Source organism: Pan troglodytes, chromosome 4 (assembly GCF_028858775.2).
Source record: "Pan troglodytes isolate AG18354 chromosome 4, NHGRI_mPanTro3-v2.0_pri, whole genome shotgun sequence".
In the NCBI taxonomy this organism is placed as follows: domain Eukaryota; kingdom Metazoa; phylum Chordata; class Mammalia; order Primates; family Hominidae; genus Pan; species Pan troglodytes.
Genome location: NC_072402.2, coordinates 117,237,860 through 117,254,893, shown reverse-complemented (window position 1 = coordinate 117,254,893; position 17,034 = coordinate 117,237,860). Strand labels below are relative to the sequence as shown.

Here is a 17,034-nt window from a genome sequence, read left to right as displayed (position 1 = left end):
GGCACGTGTATACCTATGTAACAAAACTGCACATTGTGCACACGTACCCCAGAACTTAAAGTATAATAAAAAATAATAATAATGTTCCTGAACTCACTAGAAAAAATAATTCAACAGTAAAAGCAGTCAGAATACCCGAATCGCTAAATTTCAAACATCAATATTTGATACATTAGATTTTTTTAAATAACCATTGGCAATGTCAAGGACTCCTCTTGGTCTCTTTTGACCCTGTTATTCAACAAACATTTGTTGAGCATACAACCAATACTGTTTACCCCATTCTTTCTTAAATTTCTACTCCTATTCAACACAATACTGCAACTCCTACCCAGAGCAATCTGGCAATAAAAAAAAAAAATTTTAAGACATCCAAATAGGAAAAGAAGTCAAATTATCTCTCTTCACCAATGATATCATTCTATACCTAGAGAACACTAAAGACTCCATCTACCAAAAGGCTCCTAGAACTGATAATGAGTCAAGTAAAAGTTTCAGGATACAAAATCAATGAACAAAAAAGAGTAGCATTTCCATACACCAACAATATTCAAGCTGAGAGCCAAATCAAGAATGCAATCTCATTTACAATAGCCACAAAAAAATAAAATATCTAGGAATACATCTAATCAAGGTGGTGTAAGGTCTCTACAAGGAGAACTATAAAACACTGCTGAAAGAAATCACAGGTAACACAAACAAATGGAAAAAACATTCCATACTCATGGGTTGGAAGAATCAATATTGTTAAAATGGTCATACTACTCAAAGCAATCTGCAGGTTCAATGCTGTTCCTATGAAACCACCAATGTCATTTTTTACAGAATTAGAAAAAACTATTCTAAAACTCATATGGTACCAGAAAGAGCCAGAATAGTCAAAGCAATCCTAAGTAAAAAAAAAAAAACAAAGCTGGAAGTATCATATTAACTGACTTGAAACTATACTATAAAACTACAGTAACCAAAACAGCATGGCACTGGTACAAGAAAAGACCAATGGAAAAGAACAGAGAACCCAGAAGTAAACCCACACACCTACAACCATCTGATCTTTGACAAAGTTGACAAATATAGGGAATGGGGAAAGGACTCCCTATTCAATAAACGGTGCTGAGATAACTGGCTAGCCATATGCAGAAAAATGAAACTAGACTCCCACCTTTCATCATATACAAAAATTAACTCAAGATGGATTAAATATTTAGATGTAAGACCTCAAAGTATTAAAATTCTAGAATAAAACATAGGAAATACCATCCTGGACATCAGCCTTAGGAAATAATTTATGGCTAAGTCCTCAAAAGCAATTACGATCAAAACAAAGATTAACAAGTAGGACCTAATTAAACTATGAACAGAGTAAACAGACAACCTAAAGAATGGGAGAAAATATTCTCACACTATGTATCCAATAGAGGTCTAATGTCTAGAATCTATGAGGAACGTAGTTCAACAAGCAAAAAACAAATAATCCCATTAAGAAATGGGCAAAGGACATAACAGACACTTCTCAAAAGAAGGCACACAAGTGGCCAACAAACATAAAAAAAATGCTTCATAACACTAATCATCAGAGAAATGCAAATCAAAACCACAATGAGATACCATGTCACATCAGTCAGAATGGCTATTACTAAAAAGTCAAAAAAATAACAGATGCTGGTGAGGCTGCAGATAAAACAGAACATTTATACACTGTTGGAGGGAATGTAAATTAGTACAGCTACCATGAAAAGCAGTCTGGAGATTTCTCAAAGAACTTAAAACAGAACTACCATTTGACCCAGCAATCTCATTACTGGATATATACCCAAAGGAAAAGAAATCATTCCACCAAAAAGACATATGCACTCATATGCTCACTGCAGCACTATTCACAATAGCAAAGACATGGAATCAATCTAGGTGCCCATCAATGGTGAAATGGATAAAGAAAATGTGGTACATATATACCATGGAATACTACACAGCCATGAAAAAGAACAAAATCATGTGCTCCGCAGCAACACGGATACAGTTGGACGTCATTATCCTAAGTGAATTAATGCAGGAACAAAAAACCAAATACTGTGTGTTTTCACTTATAAGTGGGAGCTGAACTCTGGGTACACGTGGACATAAAGATGGGAACAACAGACAATGGGGACTACTAGAGTAGGGAGAGCAAGAACTGAAAAACTACCTATTGGGTACTATGCTCACTACCTGAGTGATGGGATCATTCATATCCCAAAGTTTAGCATCACACAATACACCCACATAATAAATCTGCACAGGTACCTCCTGAATCTAAAATAAAAGTTAAAATTCTTTTTTAAAATAATAAAGTTTATATAAAACCAAAAAAAAAAAAAAACAGACAGAAAAGAAAGTACTGCTGCGAGGTTTCCTTCACTCCTTCTAGTGGTTATTTTTAACATGATGAGGGTAAGTCAGCCTATGACACTACCACTATAGCCAACAAATGAGCCATTAAGAGATGTTGTTATCAGTCTCCTGATGCTTGACACTCTGTGTCTCATCAATTGGTGTGTTTTATAAACAGTAGTAGATTATAAACAGTAGTAGTGACCTTGGTTTTCTGCAGTTTAAAAGGTTCCAAACCACAAATATCTCATATTTTGAACATTCACATTTACTACACAGTAAATTTTAAAACTGCTTAAAGAAAATGCACAGGCTGTACTGAGAAAAAATAATTCATGAGAAATATAACTTGAGGCTAAGGAAGTAAAAAAAAATGAAAAAGTTATTCTCTACACCTTCCTATTCACATCACTGTTCAGTTATCATCACTCTGGAGTATATATCTAACCTCTCTTTTCGTATTTTAAAATCCCTAACGGCAGAAACCTATCTTGCACATTTCTACTTCCCTTATAACAATGGTTTCCAAGTGGACCCATAGGGCTGGGTACATATGAAACATGTAAGGAGCTTCCTAGCCACTGTCACCAACACCACCACCCCACCACATACATACATGCACACATACACACACACACACACACACACACACACAATTTCCAAGGTTGGGATTGAGAATCTACATTTTACTTAAATTAACAGATAATATAATGTAATAACTCGGGTGATTTTGATATACAGACAGGTTAGAAAATTACCTACTACCTAATACTGTGCCTTGCAAATACTGGGTATCCAGCAGATATATGATCAATGCACAATCACCACAAAGTGTACTGTTTCACATAAAAAGAGCTGTTTTGAAAACATATGCTATAATACTTACACTGAAATAAAGCTATTCAGCTTCAAGCAATAAAAATCTCATACATTTTTTAGACAAATAAAAAGGTTTAAGAAAAATATTCAAGTAGGATTCTAGCTACTTGCCGACCTCTACATTGTACAACATGAAATGACAAATATTAACAAAACATTCCTTTTTGTATTCTACCACCTTATATGACCAGTATATAATTAGACAACATTCAAACATCAAAGTAGAGAAATAAATATATCCAATTATAGTGAAAAAAATTAAAAGAGATTTACTAAACAAGTAAGATATTTTTGAGAAAAGTAAAAATGATTATTAAAGCAGACTTGTTTTTATTTTCTCCAAAAAAAAAGAAAAAAATGAATTACAAGAAATTCTGTATCTTTTAACATTGTTTGCTTTATGAAAATCAGTATAAAGATAAATACCTGAGAAAAGAACAATAATCATAAGAACCATAACAGATTATATGCAATCACTAAGTTTAGAGCACACACACGAACGTTCCTTTCAGTTGTTAATAACACATACATCAACAGAGATAAATTATGAAATAAATTTTTAAGACTATTAAAGGACAAAGCTTAAGGTGACCAAAACAGATACTAGTTAACATCAGTCTACTCTAATGGCTCACATGTGCATAACAATTTGTGATATGTTTCATTAGGTCACTCTACACCAGTTTAACACACTGATGTTGTTTAAAAGGTTAATCCGGAAATAAAAGTATGGTATTATGGAATTAGTGTATCAATAACTCACCTGCTCTGGGAAGTGGTTTATATAACTCTAAGTACTGCTCTCCATGAAGAACCTATGTTAGGGTAAACAAAATTTTATTAGCAAACTTTCTTGCTCCACAGGTTCTGCCTATGGATACTGTTACTCGCAAGTGACATTTTACCATCCACAGGCTCACATTTCTCCCCAAGTTATCTATCTCTGTTTGGCTTCTTCTTAATCATGTGATTGAAAAATAATCAATCCCCCAATCTCAAGACAGTCAGCTCTTCTGGAGCAGAGAAGATATATTTGTGTTCTTTCTTGGCGTTCATAAAGCCTTGTTGACTGTTAATTACATATTATTTGCCAAGAGACAATAAACTAGGCTGTATTCCCAGAACTTATAACAGTGCCCGGAACATACTGGGCATCCAATAAATATTCATTGAATAAGAATGAACAAATGGGCCAGTGCTAGTAATTTCAGGTCACATATACCAAATACAAATGACACAACTAAAACACAAAGAAAAACCTTACAACCATGTTCAAAATGAAAGCACTGTCAATGTGAATATCCCTTTCTTATAATACTTTGTAAATTATCTACAAAGAGTAAATACTAAGGACACTGTGTAACTTAATAGCCACTTAACCTCAATGTATCAAACAAAGAATGCACCAAGGTATATAGGAAAACAACAGGACAGGAAAACCAAAACCTGAAGCATACACTCAAATGATCCCACTTTCACTGCAGAGGGCCAGTTTACCAGTCTTCCTCAGAACCCAAAAGGATTTAAAAAAAAAAAAAAAAAAAGGAAGAAGAAGAAGGGGAGGTGGTTGATGAGAAGACAAATGAAGGTCAGCTTTACTGTGTCATACGGCTTGAAAAAGTCAAGGTTAAGAAGACTAGGATTCAAGTTCCAAGATGCATGAACACCATTTACGATTTCCAATAGTTCGGGGGAATTTTGAAACATTTGTTTTAATTTTTTGCATTTACATTGTTCAAAGTATATAGTAACTAACCATGGGAGTGTGAATGAAACAGCAAACTGCCCAGCACATATTTCTTGTCTTCCTCCCAACTTCATGAAACACTCTAATAAAATAAGTGGCCATCAACTCAGAGCAGCAATGGGCTAACTGATCCACCAGTAAATAAGTTCTCCAATCAGTCAAAGTTACAGATACCAGCTCATAGCCCCATGATTCAAAAATTATTACCAGGCTCATAACCTGACTCTTACTCCAAGAAATAAAATATACCCTGTCTCAAAGAACTGTTCACTCCTCCTTCTTGACACACTTCATTCATTTGGGTTCTCAAATACCCTATTCTCATGATACTCCTCATACCTCACCAACCATTCCTGTGCAGTCTCTTTTTGCTAGTTCCTCTGTATCTCTTTACCCTCTCAACATTTCAGGGCCTCTAAACTCAGGCCTCTTCTCTACTTACTCTCACACATTAGGTGACTTCATCTAATCTCCAGTATTTAAACATCACGTAAATGCTAAGGACCCAGTTAGACCCCTCCCTGAACTCTAGACTCATATATTCAACTGTCCATCTTATATTTCCACTTAAATGTGTAACAGACACCTCAAACATATTTAAAACCAACTCCTGATCAGCCCCACCTTAAAATAAATGTGTATGTATAAATTATACATAATGCCATATGTAACTACTATACATATTAAATACACTATACATAATTATACATTACATATAGATATGTGTAATGTATAACTATATACAATGTATAACTATATACAATGTATATATATGCACCCATCTCTCTCTCTCTCTCTCTATATATATCCCAATTATCCAGAACAAACATCTTCATCCTTGACTCCTCTTTTCTAACCCTCATATGCAGCACTTTTACTTGGATTACTATAATAGACTCTTAAGTGGTTTCTCTGCTTTCATGCTTGACTCCCTTATAACCTATTCTCCAAAAGCAACAAGCTTGTACCAGTCTGTGAACATAGCCAGATCATGTCACTACTCAGCTCAGATCAACAAATGGCTTCACATGTTCATCAAAGTATACGCTGAAATCTTTACAATTACTCCATGACCTTCTACCATTGCCCCCTTGCTCACTCTGTTCCAAAAACAAGCCAAGTATGTGCTATTTGCTTTAAATACTCCTCCCTGGCTTGCTTCTTCACCAATGTCATGAGGTGAGGATTATCATATCCATTTTATAGATAAGGAAACTGAAGCCTAGAGATGTTATTTACCCTTGGTCAAGAATCAAGTAAATGGCAGAGAGAGAATAACATTATGCCAGGGTTATGAGACTACACATACTTGTTATTTTCTTCTTTTTGCTGGCATTTTGAACTAACTCTCCCCTCTTTTATTCTTAAAAAGAAAAATCAAAAGATATGCTAAACTAACCACTATAAATAATTATATAAATATATATACACACACTACACACACATATATATAAGATATGACATTAATGAATAATATTTACAGAAATAGAAAAGCAAAATAAAGGTTTCTTATTAGGCATACCTTTGCAAAGTTGATTGAAAGTCCAGGAATTTCTGCTAATCCTCCACCCATCATAGATTTCTGACCTATGATAACTCCGAAGGTGGGCAAACAGGAGAAATCAGAACTTCCTTCATAAATAAATTTCAAATCTTTTGGATCCTTGATTGATGCTCCCACTCCAAGGGCATACATAATAGCTTCCAGTTCCGTATAAGCATAAGAAAATGGAGGGAGTTTCTGGCCAATAGCTCCAGCCTAAGAACAGTTTTAAAAAGTAATTTATTTCATTGATAACTTTTCAAAACTATTAACTTCTTACATACCTAGTTTTGTTTTTGAATAGATGTGACTAGAATGTTAGTGAATTTGATGGAGCATAATTATTGCAATTATATTTTACTTTTTAATAGAAACTAATTAGGTAATGTGTAGAAAAGGACTTCATTTACAGTTAAGAAGTTTTTTATTGCTTGCTTCTTGCTAACAGACAGTATGCCTCATACTCAACTTTCCTGTCTCTAATTCAGCAACTATTAGCTACCCAAAAATCCAAAAAATAATGAATTTGTTATTAAGGATAGTAAATTGCTTGTACGATCTAATGTATAAAGTTCACTGTAAACAGATGAGTAAAACGCTGCTTAATGGATGTAAATTTGATTGCCTCATAATGGTTTCTGTTTGTTTTGAGATGGAGTCTCGCTCTCTCGCCCAAGCTGGAGTGCAGTGGCATGATCTTGGCTCACTGCAACCTCTGCCTCTCAGGTTCATGCAATTCTCCTGCCTCAGCTTCCCAAGTAGCTGGGACTACAGGCCCATGCCACCATGCCTGGCTAAATTTTTTAAATATTTTCAGTAGAGACAGGGTTTCACCATGTTGGCCAGGATGGTCTGGAACTCCTGACCTCGTGATCCACCCACCTCGGCCTCCCAAAGTGCTGGGATTACAGGCGTGAGCCACTGCGCCCAGTCCCTCATAATGTTAAGTAAAATAAAATTTAACTTGAATTTCCTTCCCAGGAATATCCTTTGTCTAACTGGATGTTGTCTTTTTCTACTTAGTGATAATATGCATAGCTAATAAGTGAAGTACATATAAAAGAATAATGTCCAATTTTTCAATCATTTTTATTCTAAAGTAGAACTTGGCAAACAAGGACTAAGAGCTAAAATGGTTTATACAGGTTGATTAAAATTAAGAAAAAGAGAAAGAATATGTACTAGAATAGAAGCACTATGTAGCCCACAAAGCCTAAAATATTTACTATATGGCCCTTCATCAAAAAGGTTTGCCAACCCTTATTTTGAGGAAAAATCACATTTCTATACTGACCACATTCTCAGGCTTAAAATTAGAATTTTAATTTTCTTTATCACAATGCCTACCATAGGTTACAAAACAACAGAATCTAATATGGCATATGATTTACTTCTTCCTATTTATCCAGTACAGTTTTTTTTAAGAAAGAATACAAACAGGAACAGTAAATAGGCAAATTTCACATGAGCTATCACCATTTTTCTCGAATTTCTGACTCAATGGGAAGCATTTTACTTGCAGCCATGTTGAAATAGTTCTAAAATACAATATCGATGCTTCCCTTAAAAGAAACGGACCCAAAAGAGCACTAAACTAGATATCCTTTTCTAAAGAGTCAGAAAATGTTACTAAAGTAGGATTATTGATGGTCAAGAAAAAAAATGATACTTGTCATACAGTTAGATACAGAAATCTAACGGTACTGAAAAAGAAAAAGCAAAAGTTTAATATCTGAGCTTATGTTCAAATTCTATCAATATTTAGTACATATTTTATACAGTTTTATCATCACTCATTTAGCAATAAATAGCTTAGAAAATAATTTTTTTGTATGTGAAAAAAGTTTCAAAATTATTTACATTTCAAACAAAATTTTGCTGATTATAGGCACTTCACTTTCAACATATAGGTTTAAAGCCTTGTGGGCATTAGGTAAAGGGGTAAAAAACACAACAAAGAACCTGGGAGCATATAACCTCCAGAAGTCATGGTGTCACAGTCTCCCCTCCCAAATACAAATTCCCACACAACTCAAATCTACTTAAAGTCAATTTAAAGCTATCCTTAAAGAGATAAAGAACTATGAACGGGTAGAATGAGAACTGTATATGGAAGACAGACAGTCCAGGCAGGCATAGATATCTGGACTAGATACCAGTTTAGCCACAATTCATTTTATCAACAGTTGAGGTACTACTCCCTTTTTTCCTCTTCCATTCAGTACCTCCCTGAGTCAATTTCCAAACAGCATTGCAGGGGGTAAAAATGAGGTTGGCTAAAGCACCACTCAGGCAGCTAACCTGATTCATCACACCCACCAGTGGAGCCTACCAAAAATTATATGCAAGTAAGGTGTATCCCTCTAAAAAGTTCATGATAAGCTTTCAGCAGCTCTGTTTCCAACCAGGAGAAGAAGCTGAGTGGGTTACCTCCATTTTCCAAGCCCCACTAGGCTACTAGGCAAAACCTTGGAAACTGATACCCAATCGCTCTGATCTCCTTTCCCATTAGGGAAAAGAAATGCAGGGTACAGTCCAGAGAAATCTAAGAGAGGGAAAAGGAGAAACTAAAACGACAAATAAAGTACTCTGGACAGTGTTAGAATTCATCCTGAGCCATCTCTTCATGTGGCTCAACTGTCCTGAATACTCTGTATGTTGAAATCAGGCTGTATGTTATAAAGTCAATCATAAACGATTCCTGAATAAATCCTCTATTTTAAATTATCTCTGCCACTGCTTCTCTCCATTATTAGAGACTGAAAGAAAGTAACTGCATCCAAAAGAAAAGAGAAAGAAGTAGGGGAGGAAGAAAGCAGGGAGGGAAGAAGGGAGGGAAAGTCTCCAGAGAAGGCAAACGCTTTAGGCTTTTTTCCCACTTACAAATCCTGATGTTGCTGTAGACGTTGCACGACTAGTATGATTTGCTGAAACTCCTCCTTCTGAATCTATTTTACTCAGAACTTCAATTATACTGCCAGTTGATTCTAAAATGAAAAATGAAAAACAAAAAAAATAAAGCTTTGTTAAAGATGTGACTAAGAAAAGCTACAATATGCTACATAATTATTCCTATAACGTTCAGCAAACCTGCTACAGAGCCTCCATTGCCACTCACGAACTGAATGTATGTCAGGCTATTGAAGGAAAAAATTGTGAAAGACCGAAATAGGCCAAAAATAAATGGACATCTTCAATGAAATACAAGACATTGTCTAGCATATCCTTCCCTGGTTATCTGATTCTAAGGCGGCACTGGGCTTTCCAATGTCTTTAAGCTATTTTACAACCTTTAAAGGGAAATACTTGTCTATAGACATGCAACTTGTCTGATGGAGACATCACTGATTCCTCCTCTCAACTGATTTCCATTCTTCCCAGGATGAAAGAATGCCAAGATTACCTCCTCACCCCTACTCCCAGTTCTTTGTACAAGTAATAGCTCTGAAGATAGTACCAAAAATTCTTCCAGAGAAAATCATCATCATAACCAATGACTCCAGACAGGGATCAAAAGCTGCTCTTCTGCGGGTCTAAAAGGTTAATAAAGGAGGCTCATGGGGCATCCACATATCCATAAGATATTCTGAAGGCCCTGGGACCTTTCTCACAAACCTTAGAGACATGGGCTTCCTTCTGAACTCAGACAAAACCATAACCAAAAATTTTTAATTTTTGTAAAAATACAAAAATTAGCCAGGCGTGGGGGCACACACCTGTAATCCCAGCTACTTGGGAGGCTGAGGTGGGAGAATCGCTTGAACCCAAGGGGCAGAGGTTGTAGTGAGCTGAGATCATGCCACCGTACTCCAGTCTGGGAGACAGAACAAGACTCTGTCTTAAAAATAAATAAATAAATAACCAAATTACAGAGTCTGAGAAGACCAGAGATATCTGCCATTCCTGATGACACCAGCAGAGAGGTTTCTTGCCTATTAATCTTCTCCCTACCATCCCATTCATACTGCTATCTAGAGGGAAGGCTATTTAGTTGAAAGCCACCTCTTTCCAGAAATAGACAACTTGAATTACTTCTTGGCTCAAACACTGGCTAGTTTAGGAACCTAAACAGGTTCCATCATCTGTAAAATAAAAACAGTAGAATAGATGCTCTGGAAAGTCAATTCTTATCGAAAAGATCATTTTTTAAAAATTGTGCTTCAAATAGAGGTATCTTTTCACTTATAATTAGTTATAATAATTCAATTAGATAGCTTTTTAATAAGTTTAACACTTTTGAGGCAGAAATACTTTTTGAGATAAATATCAGAGGAAAGCTTTTCCTATACTTTTCTTTCATTTGTTTTCATGGATAAGTGACTGTTATTCATAGAATAAATTTCTCAAATGTCTAAATATAAAATACAAAAATGTTAACCATTTATGACATAACAATCATGTTATCATCTGATTGAGAATAAGCATAATGAAAATTTCAGTGAGTATTCCAGTAGATAGGAAAGTATCATTAAGGAGAAAAAAAAAAACCGAATAGTCATTTTTCAAATATATTCTTCTATCAAACTTTACATATTACATTACTATGAGAAAAAAAAAGTTTTTCTACAAAATGACCCTGACTCATGATCTTTTCAGAAAAATACTTCAAATTTCATATATTACATGTATATGTGAGTTATACTAGAAAAAAATAATCTGACTTTTATTTGGTTATCTATTTCTGTGGTATGTAACAGGAGATTAAATAACTCAAGTTAATAAGCAATTATTAAGTCCCTTCTATGAGTTCAGCACTATGCTAACACCAAATATATACAAGAAGTACAAACAAGATACAGTCTCTGCCTCAAAGGAACTTACCAGCCAATTAAGAAACCATACATTCATGAAACAAAAGAAGTGGAGAACAGTTAAAATTAGATGCTCAAGTGGTAGGAGCTCAGCTAACAGAAAGATCAATATACCCTAGAATATCTGGGCAGGTTTTGTTGAACATCTGGGGCTTGAGTTTTTCTAAAGAAGCATTAAGATTAGCAGAGGAGATCAAAGGTAGAAGAACTATGTTAGAAAAGCAAAGAAACAGTAGCAAAGACAAAGTGCTAAAACAAAGCCACATTTATGCACTAAACAGAAAAGAGCTAAGCCTAAATAATAAAAAGGCTTAAATAATCTTTTTGAGAAAGAAAGAAAGAAGAAAGAAAGAAAGAAAGAAAGAAAGAAAGAAAGAAAGAAAGAAAGAAAGAAAGAAAGAAAAATATGGTAAGATTGGGAGCATATAGGTAGGTAATGGAAGACTTTGAAACCAACCATCAGTGAGGATGTAAGTGCATTCAGCACAAATGAGTAAACATCTTATGCCATCCATCCCCCAATCACACATAAACCCAAAAAACAGGATTATAATAAAGCTGAAAAACTGACAGTGAGAATAACATAAATATCTTAAATGTAAAGAATTCTAATACCTACTAGAGCAGAAAATATGCTATAGACGATTCAAGTGTCTTAACACTACAGTTAACATAGAAGACAACTCCATAAGAGAAGAAAATGCTTGCTGCCTCTGATTCCCCAACCAGGGCTAAGTGACGGGGACTCTCTTTACCTTGGATACTCTGAGGCTTGCTGGCATTCTCAAAGTCACAGATCTTCTTCCAGTTAGCCTTGACTGCCTCAGGAGTCATTGGGTGATTCTTTTGTCTTACAATAGCTCCAAGAGTCCGCTCCCAGCGTACTGGTTATAGAAACAAAACTAACATACTGAGCACATAGTTGAGAGACAGAAAGTAAGATGCATAAGAACCCTTTCATTTTTAAAGAGAAAGGAAATTCAGAAAAAAAGGGATTCTAACTCCTAAAGAGTTTTACCATAAGCCTTAAAATGAATTTTTCCCAACAAACCCACTAGGATAAGGTCAATTTAAAGAAACATTTGAAGCTGAAGGGAAAAATTTCTCCTCTGACTATGCCAGACAGTACTAAAGGTAGAATGTTATGCTGTATGTGAAAAAGTTTAATTATATAATAATCACATCAAAAGACTGACTTCATGACCACAGATCCCCAAAGTAATATACTTCATTCTTCTTGTTTATAAAATGAAGATAACTGAATAGAGCTTCGCTGAGTTAGCAAATTGAAGACTAATAGTAAATAATAGGTCAAAGACTTCAGTTAACAAAAATTTAGTGTAACAGGTGGCCCCAAATAATTCTCCCTTACCTTCTCTTTGCTCTACCTCTATTTCCACAAGAAGTCAGTTAGAATGCACAGATTCATAAAAACCATTACTGCTGCATAACGAGAATTTTTAACATTGTTTTCTTTTTAAAAACCAGAGGTATAAATAACTACTAATAACCTTATTTAAACATAATAGTCAGACATTGATGATTGTTAAACTGAAGATTTGTCTTTGGGAATGACAGAAATGCCTGTGTCTAGAGCTTTCCTATTGATAAAGTGCCAGATATAGCTTTTACTGCAAAACCTTATGTTCCTTTTTTAAATGAATGCAATAAGACACTCAAAAATGCTTCAAGAATATAAGCCACTTTAACAATTAGAGAAAATGACCATTAATTCTAAAAATATTATACTACGACAGCAATGCCCTCCAGAGATAGCAACCTTTTAACTGATTCAGTTAATTGGATTAATTTTGATACCCATAGCCAACTAAATATAAGCTGAGACACAGAAATTTTCACAATTTTTTTAATGCCATAAAGCAATTCTCAAATTTGGAGTTCACAAGGTTTGAGAGATGGGGTAGGAGAGGGTTAAAGCCAAGTAAATTTACTATTTAACTATTTAAAATATTTAATTTAAATAGTTATTTAAAATAACTATTTAAAATATTTAATTTAAATAGTTATTTAAAATAACTTTAAAATATTTAATTTAAATAGTTATTTAAAATAACTATTTAAAATAATTTTACTGTTTAAAATAACTATTGGGCTAAAGCGGAATAATTCCCATAGATCAGCTGCAATTTCTGTCCCAGTAAGTTGTCCAATGTGATTCCTCACTCCCCTTGACGTCTCCTGCTTCATGGAAGAAAATAATTACATGGGAAAATTGGAGAACTTGCCTGCTGCTCTAGAATAGGCTCAACCCATCTTTTTCCAAAACAGCTCTCCCTCCCACTCACTTCTCTGCTGAAACAGCAACAACGAGCATGTGGGAAGTCAAAGACATGGGAGGATGATTATCAATATATGCTGTCTGAAGGAATAGCCAGTTCTGAATAAAACAGGACAAGTCCTGAATAAGGACTACCTACAGGAAGAATAGATAGGGTCTTGAAAGGGCCACAGACCTATAGGATAATCACAATGTTTAAAAATACCTGTTGCTATAGCAATGTTTAAGTTTGAATATGCAAGCACTATATCCAATGGTTAGGCATTTGACAAAAATCTTACCCATCTCAACTGGATATGTAGGTTTAAAGATAAGGAAATAATCTATACAAACCAAAAACTGAGAGAGACTTACATTTTCCAATCCATCCTGCTCCAACCTACCAAAAAGAGGGGGAAAACATTATACCATCTAATGTGAAATCACTAATACAATTGTTTTAATTAGAAAAAAGTCAGCTCCTTTACTAGCAGTATTAGAATTCAAGGCAACAGGAGATGAAAATAATACAGCTCCGTAAGAGTCCACTGGCCCCCATGACTTTGCACTGTTCATGTTATCGGAGCACAAACATAAAACAGTACAATGAAGTAGAAATGCATGTAATAGAAAAGAATGAATCTGATGTCAGAGACCAAGGCTTGACACAAATTTGTCTACTGACTACCCTGGCCAAATATTGTGATCTGCCTAAATCCAAGTTTCCTCAAATGTAAAATAAAAATGACAGTACATATTTCATGTGGTTACCATGAAGCAAACAATATAAATAGTACACTGCCTAGCATATCATGAGATCCAAATAAATGTCCCTCTTGAAGGACCTACTGAATTACAAAGAAAACCAAAGCCAAATAAAAAGAGTATTTGACTTAGTGAACTACATATACTCATTTTAATGAAACATCTTTATGCAGAGATAAGACAAATGACCAAATAATAACTGCTACCCAGAAAGATAAATTTTTCACTTCTATAATTTTTTCTAGAGGTCATTCAAGAAAAATCGTAAAAAAAAAAAAAAAAAAAAAGTCTGATGAGTCTGATGTAAAGAAAATCTGTTTGTCACTTCAAACACCACAACTACAGTGTACCCAAACTTACCACAAAAATTTCATATGCATATGATAGAAGAAATGTATCAGCAGACATCTTAGTGGCTCTAAGTTCAAGGGTGTGGCTTTTCATCATCCTTTGCCTCTATATTAATATGGCTACACCTTTTATGATACAACCAGTCAGCCTTGATAAAGTTACACTAGACAAATCAGCAGTGGTTTTGATAACAGGCAAAATAACTACCACTTTTTACTGTATTTTGGAAGCGAAGTAATAAGCTACAAGTTCCTCTCAGGTGCTAAAAACAATTGCTCCAGCTGAGCCAAAAAATATTTGTATCTGCCACTCTAGATATCTATCAGAACTTCAAAAAGTGGCAATTTACTTTCAAGGTTTAAGTCAGGATATTATGCACAGCTCATAGTATAGTTTATCAATCATGCATGCTAAATGTTCCTCACTAAAAATGTTCACAATATAGTAAAAGAAAACAGCAACATAACAAAACTTCATCTGCAGCATTATCCTAATTGTCTGTGTGTTTGGGTGTATAAAACACCTATCTAGGCCAGGTGCGGTAGCTCACGCCTGTAATCCCAGGACTTTGGGAGGCCAAGGCGGGCAGATTATTTGAGGTCAGGAGTTCCAGACCAGCCTGACCAACACGGTGAAACCCCGTCTCTACTAAAAATACAAAAATTAGCTGGGTTTGGTGGTGGGTGCCTGTAATCCCAGATACTGAGGAGGCTAAGGCAGGACAATCACTTGAGTCCGGGAGGCGGAGGTTGCAGTGAATGAACCAAGATCACGCCACTGCACTTCAGCCTGGACAACAGAGAAAGACTCTGCCTCAAAAAAAATAACAATAAAAAATAAAACACATATCTAATAAAAGACTGGAAGGAAAGACATAAAAATATTCATACTAGTTCTCTCTGGATAGTGATAATGTAGGCAATTTTTATTTTATTTTTTATATGGTCTTATATATTCGAAATTTTCACAAACAGCACATATTATTTTTATTCACAAAGTTAGTAATAAACATAACTGTAAAAGATAAATAGTTTTTAAAAATTCCTTAATGAGGTAAAAGTAGAGCAGGCAAAATTCTGAATTACAGATGGCTTGAGATTATTAAATTTTCCTCTTCTATAAAACAGAGTTGTAAAGTTCTTTCTACCTCTACTATGCCACAATTCACATCCAATGGCTGTGATTAGGAAAGTGGAGGTGCATATATCTGCTCAGAGATATGCAAACTGTTTTTTTGTCTTAATTTACCCATCAGCTTTTCATTCAAATGAAATAAGCTAATATATCCCTCACTTTAAATTGAGCCAGGTTTACAACAGGTTCTGTATACAACAGGTTCATTATTACCACAGATAATTTTAAATGGGGGGGGGGTCTAATATACAACAGTTTACGCTAGAAAAAAGAGATCAAACTCAAATGAGTAATCAAAAATATATAAATTGGCCTTAAAAGGTCTAAAAGAACTTTCATCAAACAGTGAACAATGGATCTCACTGCATGATGGGATTATGTGTGGATAATTATTTTTATAATAAACATTTAAAGCTCTGCAATAAAGAAAAACAGAAAAGTTCATTTTTTATGTAAAAATAAATAATGTTATATTTATTGACCTATCACACAAGATTAAATTCCTGCTATACTGATAATTAAAATTGGTGGGTGAGTGCTATGTATTAGGCCTTATGCCAAGGGTTTAAAATATGACTTGAGTTGTCACAAGAAAGCCCCAGAAAACTAAAGCTCACGAAGGTCAAATCAGCAATTCCCAGAATAAGAATTCAAAATCTGGCCTGGTTGACTCTAAACTCCAAGCTTCATCTTTCCACCTTATCATTCAGCTTCTTAAATAATGAAATTTCCCACATTTTGACCGAACAGATCAAACCAGCCACATTTTCATTTGGTAGGAATGTTACAAATGTAGAACTAAGTAAAAACAGAATTTATAAAGTTACTATTACTTTCCAAAAAATGGATATTAGTCAACACTTTTAATTATAACATAGACACAATATTTAAAAATATACAAGTGATGTCCACTGGTACAGATTTTTACAAATGTAAGCAACTGGAGAAAACTAATAAGAGAAAACAGGAAGGTGCAAATACCTCAAACAAGCCACCATTCTCCTCACAACTGTCGTGACAAAGCCAAAGGACAAGGGGTGCCACATACTCTGGCTTCAGGGCTTCCACAAGATCTGAAATAAAGAATATACACATATCTTATCAATCATTTTACTTTCTAAGAATTTCTTACTTATAAAATTATAGGTAATTCAGA

General features: G+C 34.7%; 1 protein-coding gene across 5 annotated transcripts in view; it reads right to left on the bottom strand.

Moving 5' to 3' along the window:
* HSD17B4 (hydroxysteroid 17-beta dehydrogenase 4) overlaps nt 1-17,034 on the bottom strand; it is an 85,438-nt gene that overhangs the window by 31,673 nt on the left and 36,731 nt on the right. For all 5 annotated transcript variants that reach the window (XM_003310842.3, XM_003950608.3, XM_517892.5 and 2 more), the window contains 6 exons: nt 16,860-16,951; nt 14,004-14,028; nt 12,106-12,234; nt 9,423-9,526; nt 6,519-6,755; nt 4,013-4,064 (listed from right to left, as the gene is read on the bottom strand). In XM_003310842.3, coding sequence (XP_003310890.1) covers nt 4,013-4,064; nt 6,519-6,755; nt 9,423-9,526; nt 12,106-12,234; nt 14,004-14,028; nt 16,860-16,951 — 639 coding nt within the window. The remainder of the gene's footprint in view (nt 1-4,012; nt 4,065-6,518; nt 6,756-9,422; nt 9,527-12,105; nt 12,235-14,003; nt 14,029-16,859; nt 16,952-17,034) is intronic.